Genomic DNA, 15,805 nt, shown 5'->3' with positions numbered 1-15,805 from the left:
CCTGCACCCTTAATCGTTTGTCTGAGTTTTTGTCTACCCCAACTATGGTGATAAAAGGCTATCCCAGAAACGAAGATTATCCTCTGTTTATACAAATCAACACGCTCCGACATGGTTGAGGTTCCTATAACTGTTCGCTTATGAAACCAGAGCTCCATTCTACCTTTGTAGTTTTGTGGCCCAACATTCGTTTTGAAGACCAAGTTTACTGTAGTCTCTATATTGCACTGTACGTGCGTCATCGAACGACTATTTGTTGATGATTTCTGTTCGTTGTCTGGGTTTGAAATCCACCTAAAGTAATGATCTTATACCTCCTCTGTGTCCACTTAAATGATGCTCCACCCATCTGAGTCCAAGCAGTTGGGGTGCACTGCTATTGTTTCCAAGCTCTGCTTCTGACTGGCGCAAATGACAGCTCTCTGGGATCTTTGATAGTGAGTAAAAGACCTATGGTATATCTTTAAAGTTCCGTGAGCATACGTTCCTGCAAGCGCCAACCAGTATAGAGGTTACTCCTACGTATACATCAGAAAAAGGCCATCAATATAACGTTAGAGAGATTCCAGACTACACGAAGATTCACCAGCATCAATCATACTGATGAACCATTCACGACCGGAACACGAAAAGGGGGAAGTGACAGTGGTACAAAAAAGTTCCCCTGCTACTTGTAGACATGGATGTAGATAATCCGACTTTCTGCGATATTTGGCACTGTACATTATAATTAACCCTCAGACTCTGAGCTCAGAGGTGTTGCCCAGCCTCACACACCGGACATTCGTTCAGTTGACAGATGTAAACAACACAGGTCAACAGAAAAATTCATTTTTTTCTTCAAGCTAAAATAGTTTAGGTCTGAATAAAGACAAAATTTGAGAATTTCTATAGCTGCCTCGAGTTCCATTTACCGTTTTGTACACTCATAAGTCAGAACATAAGACCAATGACCAGCACAAAACTGTGTACCACCGGACGACATTCCCGCCATTTGCCCAGTAACGTAAATATATGCTATACTAGCGAACCTGGCAATATTTCGCAATTGCTAAACATGTATGTAACTTGCTTTATGTCATAATGTCCTTTTCCTCCTTCTCTTTGTTCATCTCCTACTCCCTCTCTGTTTGTCCGTCTCCTCCTCCTCCCCCTCAATCAGACCATCACCCCCTCCCTCCCTTCCCTGTCCATCTCCTCCTCTCCCCTGTCTCTCTCCCACCACTTCCTCCTCCCCATCCCTCTATCCATGTCCTTCTCCCATTCACTGCGACCATCCCCCCCCCCTCCCAACACACACACTGTCCTCTTTCTCCCCTCTCTCTCTGACTCTGAGCCTCGTTTATTCTTCTTGTCACCTAATCCTTGATTGGGAAGTAAAGTCCCTTGATATGAATGGCTAAATCGGTGGGATAATTGGCGCAGAGTGTGTGAAAGACCTCTCCCAGTGTTGCATCTGTGATGATGCTACCTTCAATAACAATATTAAGCATTGTTTTCGTCAGCAAACAGGTAAGATTACAAAATATTGGAAGATTCAATTTCCATAGTGGTATAATAACCCTAATCCGAAAAGAAATATACACAAATTTCCTGTCTGTTCTCAAAACCAACTGCGTGTAAGAAAACAAAACGGTACATATTTATGTCTTGCGTTTTTCCTTAAATTTATATGTAATAAGAAAGATAATATTCGTGAGAATCAATTAATCTCATTGTTTAAATGCACTGATATTGTAATTAAAACTGTCTGTAAGGAAGAAAAAGAAAACTCCCATTTTCAGAGCATAGCTGTATCTTTCTCTGTTAGTTTTAACAGGAAATCTATACATTGCTGTTTAAAAAATATAGAGCCTATGTTTAACTGAATGTTTGTTAGAGTATCGTTCAAAAATTGAAGTAAATATGTCAAGATCTTTTCGGTATATATATTTATATATGGGGCTACTTATCTGTTTGAAACAAGAATGTACAGGTTTTCTGTTAAAACCAACTGAGAGAAAGGTAAAGCTGATCTCTGAAAATGGGAGTTTCATTTTTCTTCCTTACAGACAGTTTTAATTACAGGATCAGTGCATTTAAACAATGAGACAAATTGATTCACACATATATTATCTTTCTCCTTACATATAATTTTAAGGATAAATTCTAGACATAACTATGTGCTGTTTTGTTTTCTACCGCGCAGAGGGTTTGGCACCAGACGGGACATTTATATACATCTCAAAAATTTGTTGACCGATTTACTTTAATTTTTACTCGATACTCTAAAAAATGGTTCAAATGGCTCTGAGCACTATGGGACTCAACTGCTGTGGTCTTCAGTCCCCTAGAACTTAGAACTACTTAAACCTAACTAACCTAAGGACATCACACACATCCATGCCCGAGGCAGGATTCGAACCTGCGACCGTAGCAGTCGCACGGTTCCGGACTGCGCGCCTCGAACCGCGAGACCACCGCGGTCGGCTCGATACTCTAAAAACAACAGAACTGTCGTAGGCTATATATACTCTGAAAAATATACAGGGCGGTCCATTGATCGTGACCCGGCCAAGTATCTCACGAAATAAGCGTCAAAATAAAAAACTACAAAAAACGAAACATGTCTAAATTGAAGGGGAAAAACAGATGGCGCTATGGTCGGCCTGCTAGATGGCGCTGCCATAGCTCAAACGGATTTAAATAGGAACCCCATTTTTTTATTACATATTCTTGTAGTACGTAAAGAAATATGGATGTTTTAGTTGGAGCACTTTATTCGCCTTGTGATGGATGGCGCTGTAATAATCACAAACATATGACTCACAGTTTTAGACGAACAGTTGGTAACAGGTAGTTTTTTTTTTTAATTAAAATACAGAACGTAGGTACGTTTGAACATTTTATTTCGGTTGCTCCAATGTGATACATGTACCTTTGTGAACTTATCATTTCTGAGAACGCATGCTGTTACAGCGTGATTACCTGTAAATACCATATTAATGCAATACATGCTCAAAATGATGCCCGTCAACCTCAATGCATTTGGCAATACGTGTAACGATATTCCTCTCAACAGCGAGTAGTTCGCCTTCCGTAATGTTCGCACATGCATTAACAATGCGCTGACGCATATTGTCAGGCGTTGACGGTGGATCACGATAGCAAACTTCAAAAATGGCTCTGAGTACTATGCGACTTAACTTCTGAGGTCATCAGTCGCCTAGAACTTAGCACTAATTAAACCTAACTAACGTAAGGACATCACACACATCCATGCCCGAGGCAGGATTCGGACCTGCTACCGGAGAGGTCCAGACTAGCGCCTAGAACCGCACGGCCACTCTGGCCGGCAGCAAATATCCTTCAACTTTCCCCACAGAAGGAAATCCGGGGACATCAGATCCGGTGAACGTGCGGGCCATGGTATGGTGCTTCGACGACCAATCCACCTATCATGAAATATGCTATTCAGTACCGCTTCAACCGCACGCGAGCATTACGTAGGAAATCAGCATACATTGCACCATTTAGATTGCCATCGATAAATTGGAGGCCAATTATCCTTCCTCCCATAATGCCGCACCATACATTAACCCGTCAAAGTCGCTGATGTTCCACTTTGCGCAACCATTGTGGATTTTCCGTTGCCCAATAGTGCGTATTATGGCGGTTTACGTTACCGCTGTTGGTGAATGACACTTCGTATCTAAATAGAACGCGTGCACAAAATCTGCCATCGTCCCGTAATTTCTCTTGTGCCCAGTGGTAGAACTGTACAGGACGTTCAAGGTCGTCGCCATGCAATTCCTGGTGCATAGAAATATGGTACGGGTGCAATCGATGTTGATGTACCATTCTGAACACCGATGTTTTTGAGATTCCCGATTCTTGGGCAATTTGTCTGCTACTGATGTGCAGATTAGCCGCGACAGGAACTAACACACCTACTTGGACATCATCATTTGTTGCACGTTCTGGTTGACGTTTCACATGTGGCTGAACACTTCCTGTTTCCTTAAATAACGTAACTATCCGGCGAATGGTCCGGACACTTGGATGATGTCGTCCAGGATACCGAGCATCACACATAGCACACGCCCGTTGGGCATTTGGATCACAATAGCCATACATCAACATGATATCGACCTTTCCCGCAAGTGGTAAGCGGTCCATTTTAACCCGGATAATGTATCACGAAGCAAATACCGTCCGCACTGACGGAATGTACTTATACATTTGTGAGTATTACAGCGCCATCCATCACAAAGCGAAAATCGTGGTCCAACTAAAACATTCATATTTTTTTACATACTACATGAATATGTAATAAAAATGGGGCTTCCTGTTTCAAAAAACGCAGTTGAAATCCATTTGACCTATGGAGCAGCGCCATCTAGCGGGCCAACCATAGCGTCGTCTGGTTTCCCCCTTCAAGATAGACGAGTTTCGTTCTTTGTAGTTTTTTCGTTTGATGTTTATTTAGTGAGATATTTGGCCCGGTAACTATCAATGGACCACCATGTATAGCCTATGACAGTCCAATTATTTTTAGAGTAAATATAGCTTACGTCTGTCCAGTTGTTTTTAGACTAAATATAGCGTTTGTGTGTCCAGTTATTTTTAGAATGTAGTGAAAAAATTAAAGTAAATCGGTGACAAATTTTTGAGGTTATGTAGGGAAATTTCTTCAGAACATGTATTAAAGTAAGTTGTAAAACTTTGAAGCAAATCGGCCAATAACTTTTAAAGGTTTTTGGTAACTACGTTTCCCCTTTGCGTAGTATCCACATATGTATTTACTTTCCACGAGTATTAAAATATGTAGCCTAGTTCTTACCGAACGTACAGTAGAGTATCCTGTAAAAATCTGAAGTAACTCGGTGAAGAACTTTTCCAGACTTTTGATAACAAACATGGACTTGTCTTTATATACACTCCTGGAAATTGAAATAAGAACACCGTGAATTCATTGTTCCAGGAAGGGGAAGCTTTATTGACACATTCCTGGGGTCAGATACATCACATGATCACACTGACAAAACCACAGGCACATAGACACAGGCAACAGAGCATGCACAATGTCGGCACTAGTACAGTGTATATCCACCTTTCGCAGCAATGCAGGCTGCTATTCTCCCATGGAGACGATCGTAGAGATGCTGGATGTAGTCCTGTGGAACGGCTTGCCATGCCATTTCCACCTGGCGCCTCAGTTGGACCAGCGTTCGTGCTGGACGTGCAGACCGCGTGAGACGACGGTTCATCCAGTCCCAAACATGCTCAATGGGGGACAGATCCGGAGATCTTGCTGGCCAGGGTAGTTGACTTACACCTTCTAGAGCACGTTGGGTGGCACGGGATACATGCGTACGTGCATTGTCCTGTTGGAACAGCAAGTTCCCTTGCTGATCTAGGAATGGTAGAACGATGGGTTCGATGACGGTTTGGATGTACCGTGCACTATTCAGTGTCCCCTCGACGATCACCAGAGGTGTACGGCCAGTGTAGGAGATCGCTCCCCACACCATGATGCCGGGTGTTGGCCCTGTGTGCCTCGGTCGTATGCAGTCCTGATTGTGGCGCTCACCTGCACGGCGCCAAAGACGCATACGACCATCATTGGCACCAAGGCAGAAGCGACTCTCATCGCTGCGGTCCGGTCCCAGGTCGACGGGCACGTGCACCTTCTGCCGACCACTGGCGACAACATCGATGTACTGTGGAGACCTCATGCCCCACGTGTTGAGCAATTCGGCTGTACGTCCACCCGGCCTCCCGCATGCCCACTATACGCCCTCGCTCAAAGTCCGTCAACTGCACATAGGGTTCACGTCCACGCTGTAGCGGCATGCTACCAGTGAAAGACTGCGATGGAGCTCCGTATGCCACGGCAAACTGGCTGACAGTGACGGCGGCGGTGCACAAATGCTGCGCAGCTAGCGCCATTCGACGGCCAACACCGCGGTTCCTGGTGTGTCCGCTGTGCCGTGCGTGTGATCATTGCTTGTACAGCCCTCTCGCAGTGTCCGGAGCAAGTATGGTGGGTCTGACACACCGGTGTCAATGTGTTCTTTTTTCCATTTCCAGGAGTGTAGTAGTATGGAAAACGGATGACAAAGTAGCTTACGTCATTAGATTTTCCCTATTTACCATCAGTATCGTCGCTTGAATGATTCCTCATTCGTCTCTACTCCGTTTACATATTTTTCTCCCTTATGAACCAGGGCTGGAAAAGAGCATTTTGTAATCGGTGAAGCCAGTCGACTGTTCGCGCACTAGTGTCTGGGGTGTTTATGAAAAGCAGTTGAACGACGCTGTAATCAGAGGTGGTGACAAATATTTTGGACTTCTACACTTCTTCACAAAACGGGGAAGGCGAATACTTGCCCGTTATGTAGAACAGGATACACGGTGGTCTGTGGCGGACCGGACAAAAGAGTGCGGTGCTGGCCCGGGCACCAGTGTTTCGGACCACAGTGCTGAGCGCTCATTGTTGAACGTGGGACCCCGCAGCAAACAACTCTTGTGTGTTCCTAAGCTGGCCCATCGACATAATCGTGACTCGATTGTGGATAAGTGGAAACGTGTCGCTTGGTCGGTTCAGTCAGGTTCCTTGCTTCAGCAGGTCGACGGTCCTGTCTGCATACGCTGCATGCAGATGAACAGCATCTCGAAATGTGCACCGTGCCATGGACGCATTGTTATGCTGTAGGTGTCTTTCACAAGCATTCCCATGGAAGCTTTGGTAGTAAACGCAGGCACCATTAGAGTTATGCACTACGTGACCGTTATTGCAAGAAACCTGGCTCCATTCACGCTCGATGTGTTTCCCGACGGCGAAGGCGTTCTGGAAAGATAACTGTTTGTGTCGCAAAGCCAGAACCGTCCTGGAGTCATTTTAGGAGCACTAGTGAACTAATAATAATGTAGTGTGACGAGGGCCTCCCGTCGGATAGACCGTTCGCCTGGTGCAAGTCTTTAGATTTGACGCCATTTCGGCGACTTGCGCGTCTAGGGGGATGAAATGATGATGATTAGGACAACACAACACCCAGGACCTGAGTGGAGAAAACTTCCGACACATCCGGGAATCGAACGCGGGCCCTTTGGTTTGACATTCTGTCGCGCTGACCACTCAGCTACCAGGTTCGGACACTAGCGAACTGAAGTTGATGCATTGTCTACTAAATTCGCCTGAGCGAACCAGGTGGAACACATCTGAGACGCTACCGAGTGCCAAACCACGGCCAGTATACAATGTAACTAGGTGCCACAGGTCTCTGGAAACTTACGAGCGAATTGTCGAGTCCAAGCAACGCAGAATCGGAGTTGTATAGCGTCCCGAAGGTGCATAATTGTACATAAAGCTGCACAGGTGGTCACAATGTTTTGACCCACTGTTGCATAGTGACAACTGGTAAGCAAAATGGGTGCGGCAGACTGGGGGTCCATGGCGTCTTTTAGGATATTACACGTACAGTGTCAGTACCGTCACGCACCACAAAAGATCCGCCAGAGCAGAGGAATGAGGCAGCTTAATTGTAGCTTGCTTAAAGATCCAGGAGGAAGATACAAATTAACTCAAACATGGTATATATTTATTCAAAATGAATTAATTTGTCAGTGTTAATTTTGGTTGAGTTTCGTAGTTGAATAATTAATTAATTGAAGCTGCTGCCGTATTTTTTCGTGTAATAACAAATGAGAGAGTAGGACTTATATGTAGTAAAAAAAAAAGGTCGATAGGGAATGTTAAGCCTACATTGATCGACTGCGTGTCAGATTATAAGCTAAGAAACAGGCTATCTAATAATAACCAAGGCAACAATATTATTGAAACTTCCTGGCAGATTAAAAGTATGTACCGGACGAAGGCTCGAACTCGGACCTTTGTCTTCGCGGGGAAGTTGTCTACCATTTTTTTAAATCTCATTTTGTTCGTTTTCGTTCGTTGTATCTGCTCGGGGCGGACGTCGCAAGACACCCATTTGAGTTCGTCGTTGTTCCATTACTTCAGTTTTTTTTATTACAGAGGGCAGCTAAAACCCTCTGACCGAACACGCTGAGTTACCGTGCCGGCTATCATCTGAGGTACCAAAGCAAGACACACGTCCCGTCCTCACAGCCTTACTTCTGCCAGTACCTCGTCTCCTACCTTCCAAACTTTACAGAAGCTCTCCCGCGAACCTGACAGAACTAGCACTCCTGAAAGGAAGGATATTGCGGAGACATGGCTTAGCCACAGCGTGGGGGATGTTTCCAGTATGAGATTTTCACTCTGCAGCGGAGTGTGTGCTGATATGAAACTTCTGGCAGATTAAAACTGTGTGCCGGACCAAGACTCGAACTCGGGACCCGAAGGTAGGTAGGAAACGAGGTACTGGTAGAAGTAAGGCTGTGAGGACGGGACGTGTGTGTCTTGCTTTGGTAGCTCAGTTGGTGCCGAGACGGTAGCTTAGCGTCTTCGGTCAGAGGGTTAGCTACCCTCTGTAATAAAAAAAACCTGAGTGAATGGATCAACGAACAACTGAACGGGTGTCATGTGACGTCCGCCTCGAACATATACAACGAACAATATGGAACAAAATGACATTTAAAGAAAACAAGTTGGTAGAGCTCTTGCCGGCGAAAGGCAAAGGCCCCGAGTTGGAGTCTCGGTCCGGCACACAGTTTTAATCTGCCAGGAAGTTTCATATCAGCGCACACTCCGCTGCAGAGTGAAAATCGCATTCTGGGAAGAATATTATTTTCTGGAAATGGGGCAGTTACCCGAGACAGACACTCCCATACTAAATAAAAATGTCTCGATGACAAGCACATGGGCCAAAATTATTGTGTTGATATAGAAGCATGCGATATGTTATCGCTGCAGGGCGTGGGACGAAACTATTATCTGTCAGTAATTAGTAACCATACAACGTCATGTTTAAGATCTCAAATCAGCGTGCAGGCAGATTACGCAAAGTTTTCCGACAGATGATGGAGATGTTTGCGAAGCACAACAGAGATTCTAAAGCAGTATTGTGACACTTTTCTCCTCTTTGTATTCTTCAGCATGCGTGGCATGCACTCTAACTCCGGACTGCTTACGCAACGTTGAAGCGTTACATGAGACTGACGATCAGAAGAATAGACTCTACTGCCCCAATTACTGTACAGCGTGAGTCAGTAGGAAAGGAACATGCTCCGAGAGATGATTGTATGATTCTGTACAATACACGTCATACGAACCTACGTCTTGTTCTTAACAGTTTCCGAGGAAACTAACGGAGACCATGTGGAACAGAACAAATCAGGTGATAGTAAATGAAACGCTGTCATCTAATGTTTTGTTTAGCTGCGTACACTTTCTCGCAAAAGATGTTCAGAAAGACCACCGTCAACTGAAAAGCGTTTTGAGTTCTTGTAGGCATCTGCTGTGGCGGTGATCTGAGCTCATTCGTATCGTCCTTTACTTGTGCTCACGCGTGTAAAATACGAACGAGACATTTCTCTTCTGTGTCCACTCTGCGCTTGAAAACTTCGCTCTTAAGCCGATCTCACAAAAAGTAATCTAATGAAGTAAGTAATTTAATGTAATGTAATGTATTGTAGTTAATCTAATGTAACGTAAGTAACGTAACGGAGTGGTGAACCGCGCATTGAAACGGTCAGAAACTCAACACTGCGTACCCTAGTGCCTCTTTCGTTGCATTCGCATGTGAGTGCTACTGAAGAAGGACATGCGCTCCATTCCCATGACTATCAAACTGTTGTATGTCGGAAATAGTTAAGAAAAGGCGTTACGTTCATTTGAAGTTCTTTGTTCAGAATCGTCAGTACTACCAACTCCTCAAAGCATACACCTTCCCTCCTGACTAGCTCTGTAGATGAGATTTTTCCGCTAAGGTGTAAAATAGCTGGTTTCGATAATTTACCGGTAGAATTTTATATCAAATTCTGATACTTACTCGAGCATGCACTACAGAAATTGGCTGCTGTATTCTGTAACTGTGGTAATAACAAAGCCGAAATCACTGGAACTCATAATATGCGATGAGCTGACTTAACGAGTGTTGATGACAAATATTCGCTAAGATGAGTACCAGCTGACTGAAAGTTCAACTGCCTCCAATCTCTGGATAGTATAAAACAACCGCGGTCCCAGGCTACCGACACTAAGTTCATTTTACATGAGAAGCGCAGCCAACCTAGCAGATCGCATTTCTCGATTTTCAAAAAGAGCTTTGATCTTGATTACTTGCAAATGATAATGCATAAACCGGAATATGTTTGGAAATTTGTGGAATCACAAAGGTATGTAAACGAAATATACGTACCCGAACAAAGATTGATGATATCCTTTTGGAACAAGTACAGCAATAGTTTGCACTCTATAATGTTAGGTCTTTGTTGGCTTTACCCTGTACCAAAAATGGGCTACTTTGTCTGACCCGCAGGCGTATTTCACCAACCTTTGGCTCATTTTAAAAGAATGAATTCACTTGACATATTCAACGAATACTGAAGATCCAGCGGAGTAATAATTACGTGGATAAATCAGTTTATATCGAACAAGGATACAATTCATTATCTGGGTGACATCAATGGCTGCAGACAACAGATAAGGAACCACTGTTGGGGCATGATCGTCACAACTAAACCTTGGCAAAAATTAGAACCCAACTGGAAGGAGATGATACGATTAAACGACATTAGAGAGTCAAAACGTCGAGATCTGGATTACAAACGGCTTATTTCATTATTGTGCATGTTTCTCAAACTGAATTATATAGCTGCTTTCATATCAGTACTTGAATGTTATACGGGAAAAATACTTTCCCGGGCAGTAAATCATACCTGGAGATTCAATTTGTTCAAATGGCTTCCCCTGCCTATCAGCTGGAGATTGAGGCTGAAAAGTCAGTGCCAGCATTGCATGATGGTATTTCGACAAGAACGCGGAATTTACATTTATGTGTGCAGATACCACATGGAAATGACCTGCATAAAAGAGAACAGTGTACGCGAATCCTCCACAAGTGTTTATGAAGATATAGTGCATCGCACTCCTAATCTTCGCACGGTTATCAAATGTTCTCACACATATTGGTCAAAAGTCTGAGGTATTGTCCAGTTGAAGGTTGCGCCCACAGACATTAGCTATTCGACTAGGTGTCGTAAGAGTAACTACTCAATCCTTCCTAAAAATTATAAAATCAAACTGAATCCCTTAACATTGTGCGGAGAGTGTGTCCTTCAAACGAATGTGGCATCATGCAAGAATGTGATTTCCATATGAAAGTATTAGGAAAAGAATCTCTGAATCAACAAGAGAACCAATATAAATAAGATTAGGGCTAACCACGTTTTATGATCAGGTTGGACGTTTATTTCCGGACACCGATCAATTCTAGCAATTCTCCTGTGGACCATACGTCTTGATGGGATGAAGCCCGAATCGAGATTTTGCGTTCTGAATATTAATCAGTGATTGATTTTAGGCTTTCTCGTGTCTCTTTCCTGTGGGTGCTACTTAAATTAAGGCATTGTTATCTCAATTAACGAAAGCATAAAATTCGAACAGAGTTCACATACCACAAAGCCGACGTTGGGAAAAAATCGTGGCGAATTGTAAGACTGAGATGTAAGTACTTGATCTTACACAGTATATAAATACACAGTAACATAATGAAATCGAATGTTACACACATAAGTAATTACAAAAGAAAAATGTGCGCCAAACACTAACTAGTGCCGATGTTGGAAAGACTACACACCACAATACACAACTAGAAGTATACCGATAAACAACAAACAATGCTATACAAAAAGTGTGCTTTGTCAAACGTAAGAAACGTATAGTTGTGGAACGCAGAGAAAAATTAGACTACAAGTATTAGTGTCTAATGAAGAAAGGAACCATGGACGTGCCAGCAGACGGCATTTTATGTTGTAGGGGAGAAACCAACCAAAAATTACCGTAAGTAAAAACCAACAAATTGTTTACGAACTGTTTTCTGATCTTACACACAAATCAGATTTTAGCTAAATACCTTTAATTAAAGAGCACTTATGGTGCTTCACCTCAATAAAGCAAAACACGTCTGGTGGGAAAAATACACTTCTTATAGTTGTAACGACGAAACAAGAATACCCTCAGGAATCGTAAATCAATTATGGATTATATGCCCACACAAATGAAGAATGGTGGATACGTTAGTACAGTGAGCCACCAGAGCTAAGCTAAGAGAAAGACGTGTGCTGCATGTACTGGAAAGTGGGCCACAACACTGGCTTCAGCCATTATTGTTTTCGGACCGAATCGTCCGACACTTGCGGAACTTACTGCCACGTACCGCAAGATCGCAGAACTTTAAGATAGATGCAGCTGTCCTCTCTCTCTCAAACGCACTTGAGAGTGAACTTGTACCTAGAATTGCTTATCTCCACTGTCAACAAGAACAGTATAAGGTCCAAGCGACATAAGCCGCACCTTGGGGCTCCAAGCTGAGACAGACGGCAGGGATACTCAAGTGCAAGATTAGTGTACAATGCGTATCACATTTGGTAGCTACATTGCGTCGGGTGAAAGAGCACGGTGAAAGGTGGGGAGGCGCAAAGTAATGTGGTGGTGGTCGTTAGTGTTTAACGTCCCGTCGACAACGAGGTCATTAGAGACGGAGCGCAAGCTCGGGTTAGGGAAGGATTGGGAAGGAAATCGGCCGTGCACTTTCAAAGGAACTATCCCGGCATTTGCCTGAAACGATTTAGGGAAATCACGGAAAACCTAAATCAGGATGGCCGGAGACGGGATTGAACCGTCGTCCTCCCGAATGCGAGTCGAGTGTGCTAACCACTGCGCCACCTCGCTCGGTCGCAAAGTAATACGTCACCTGTGTGGAAAAACGTTCTCGAACCGGCCCTGACTGTCGAGTGTCATACTTGAGACACCAGACAAAAGAATCAGTATACATAGAAAATAAATCCCATGTAAGAATGCCACCTTAGTGAGGATGAACAATAGGATTCGTGCCTCTTGTTGTAATACAGGACTCGCTGCGACCGAGCAGGTGGACGGACAGTGGACGCTACTAGCGTGGGCCAAACTAAGAATTTGGGTTGGGCCTAAGAGTGTCTCGATGGGCGAGGCGATTACACCACGGCCGGCACGGTAGCTCAGCGTGTTCGGCCAGTGAGCGGGTTGGCCTCTGTAATAAAAAAAAAAAAAAAAAGCGCCACTGACGTCACGCGGGAGATATGGGTTCGAGTCTCGGTGCAGCACAAATTTTCAACTTTCACTATCAAATTATTATGATTCTCTACGGAAATTCGACATTTATGTCCACTGTATCAGACACAGTGTGGTGGCTGTTCTATCAGACAACATCGCAAATATTCTCAAACGCTTACAGAATGTCTACAGCGACCTGGCAGTGAACAAAAGCATGATGAGTCGTTGGGCGTGGCGTCTGTGATCATCGTAGCAAGTTAGTGCAAAGGTGTCTCATCTCCCACGAGCTGGGACCAAGGTTGCAGCTCTGACTCATTCGAGGTTATCGACGAATCACAATCAAACACCCTGTTCCTCACTTGGACCTCTCTGTCAGTGTGCAGCCAAACTTATCCACTAGCTGGGGTACGCAATCATGTGTGAATTCTGGGTTCCTCGCCGCGTAATACAAGACCATCACGAGCAACGAAGGGCCAGCTATGCGGAATTGATTGCACGTTACGAGGTTTATCGTCATAATTTTTTGGTCGAGCATCGTCACAGGCAATGAAACAGGGGTTCATCATTTCGAACCTGAAACAAAACGGCAGTCCGTGGAGTCGCGCGAGACCACTTCTCCTACAAAAGAAAAGTTCAAAGCCACAGCCACACCTTCAGCTGGTAAAGTTATGGCGACGGTCTTGTGGGACTCTAAATGGTGCAAAGATCAACTGTGAAGCGTATAGTGCTACCGTAAGGAAGTTGAAGTAACGGCTTTCGCGTGTTCGTCGCCGTAAAAATGCAAATGAACTTCTCCATCCCATTGACATTGCAAGGCCTCACCCAAATCTACACACCCGAGAGCAGTTCAAATTGTTCAAATGGCTCTGAGCACTATGGGACTTAACATCTGAGGTCGTCAGTCCCCTAGAGCTTAGAACTACTTAAACCTAACTAACATAAGGACATCACTCACATCTATGCCCGAGGCAGGGTTCGAAACTGCGACCGTAGCGGTCGCGCTCTTCCAGACTGAAGCGCCTAGAACCGCTCGGCCACACAGGCCGTCTGAGCAGTTCACTGAACTTCATTCGACTGTTCTTCCTTATCCGCCCTGCAGCCCAGGTCTCGCACTTTGTCACTTCGACCTGCTTGGCCAAATAAATGATACACTACACGAGAACCAATATGTGGATGATGTGTAGGATATTGGTGCAGCAAGACGATCGCTCCGACGCCGACCAGTAGACTGGTAAGACGCGGGCATACAGGACCTCCCAATAGTGTGGCGTAAGGCTGTCGCACTGAACGCAGATCATGTTGAAAAGTAGGGGTTCGTAACCAAATGAGAGGGGGAGAATATGGTTATTGGAATCGTGGATAAAATCAATCTGCTTTCAGAAAAACATGTGGTGCATTACTGACTGAACACTCCGTAGTATATTTGTAGGCATGAATCCCGTGATAATTTCATTGCGGATGCACAACATGGTCTACATCTACATCGCAAGCCACCGTGTGGTGGTCTTGGGGGAGAGAACCCTGTTCCACTACAAGTCATTTTCTTTCCTGTTCCACTCGTGAGGGAACAGCGATATCTGTAGTCCTCATTAAGAGTCCCACGTCACTTACTGGAATGTGGGACTCGCAAGTAGGTGAACAGTGGACACTACTATAAAGTGACAATGTGAGAATCTGGATGGGCTAGGAAGTGTTTCCGGATGGGAGAGACGGTTAAGGTGGCCGTTTGCATTAAGTGGGAGATCTGGGTTCAAGTCTCAGACAATTACTTATTTAGAACTTTCACTATCGATTTATTTCGTTACCCGACTGCAGCTGGAGTCAGTCTCTCCTTCGAAATTTGATATTATCTTAGGTTTCCAAGTCAAAATGACGTGACGGTTTTTTCGGAGTCTCGAACAAAGAATATTGACGCTTCTTAGAGTTGGTACATGCAGATAAAACTGACTTTCTGTGATGCACGACAGACCACCGTGTCATAGTCAGAATCTTATGTACACAGTGTCCACCGCCAACCATTTCCTCTGGTGTGGTCCAAGTTCCTAGCAAGCCTCGACTGCACAATATGCAAGCATATACTTACAGAACTGTTTACTTGCTTAGACCAATACTCATGTGTGTCCTTCTTACCATGGGCTGGATTCCGTTCGCGAGCAGCTCGTTGATGAGGTTGTTGTAGTACTCGATGCCTGGCTGGTTGATGACGTCAACGTCTCCAGTGGGCAGGATGCGTGCCCAAGAGATGGAGAAGCGATACACGTTCGCCTGTTCAAAAACAAAGATAATAATGTGAGCTACTTTACGAAATCAGCGCCACAGTTCTTGAATAATTCATTGTAAGAATATGGAAGAACATGTTATATACACTCCTGGAAATGGAAAAAAGAACACATTGACACCGGTGTGTCAGACCCACCATACTTGCTCCGGACACTGTGAGAGGGCTGTACAAGCAATGATCACACGCACGGCACAGCGGACACACCAGGAACCGCGGTGTTGGCCGTCGAATGGCGCTAGCTGCGCAGCATTTGTGCACCGCCGCCGTCAGTGTCAGCCAGTTTGCCGTGGCATACGGATCTCCATCGCAGTCTTTAACACTGGTAG

At 44.5% G+C, this 15,805-nt stretch overlaps 1 protein-coding gene across 1 annotated transcript in view; it reads right to left on the bottom strand.

Annotated features, from left to right (window-relative positions):
* Positions 1-15,805, bottom strand: part of LOC126281892 (myrosinase 1-like) — a 105,451-nt gene that overhangs the window by 68,805 nt on the left and 20,841 nt on the right. The window contains exon 3 of the mRNA XM_049981207.1: positions 15,329-15,463. Coding sequence (XP_049837164.1) covers positions 15,329-15,463 — 135 coding nt within the window. The remainder of the gene's footprint in view (positions 1-15,328; positions 15,464-15,805) is intronic.

This window comes from Schistocerca gregaria, chromosome 7, assembly GCF_023897955.1.
Source record: "Schistocerca gregaria isolate iqSchGreg1 chromosome 7, iqSchGreg1.2, whole genome shotgun sequence".
NCBI classification, from domain to species: Eukaryota; Metazoa; Arthropoda; class Insecta; order Orthoptera; family Acrididae; genus Schistocerca; species Schistocerca gregaria.
The sequence above is the reverse complement of the archived record's forward strand: the minus strand, read 5'-3'. Positions and strand labels throughout refer to the sequence as shown.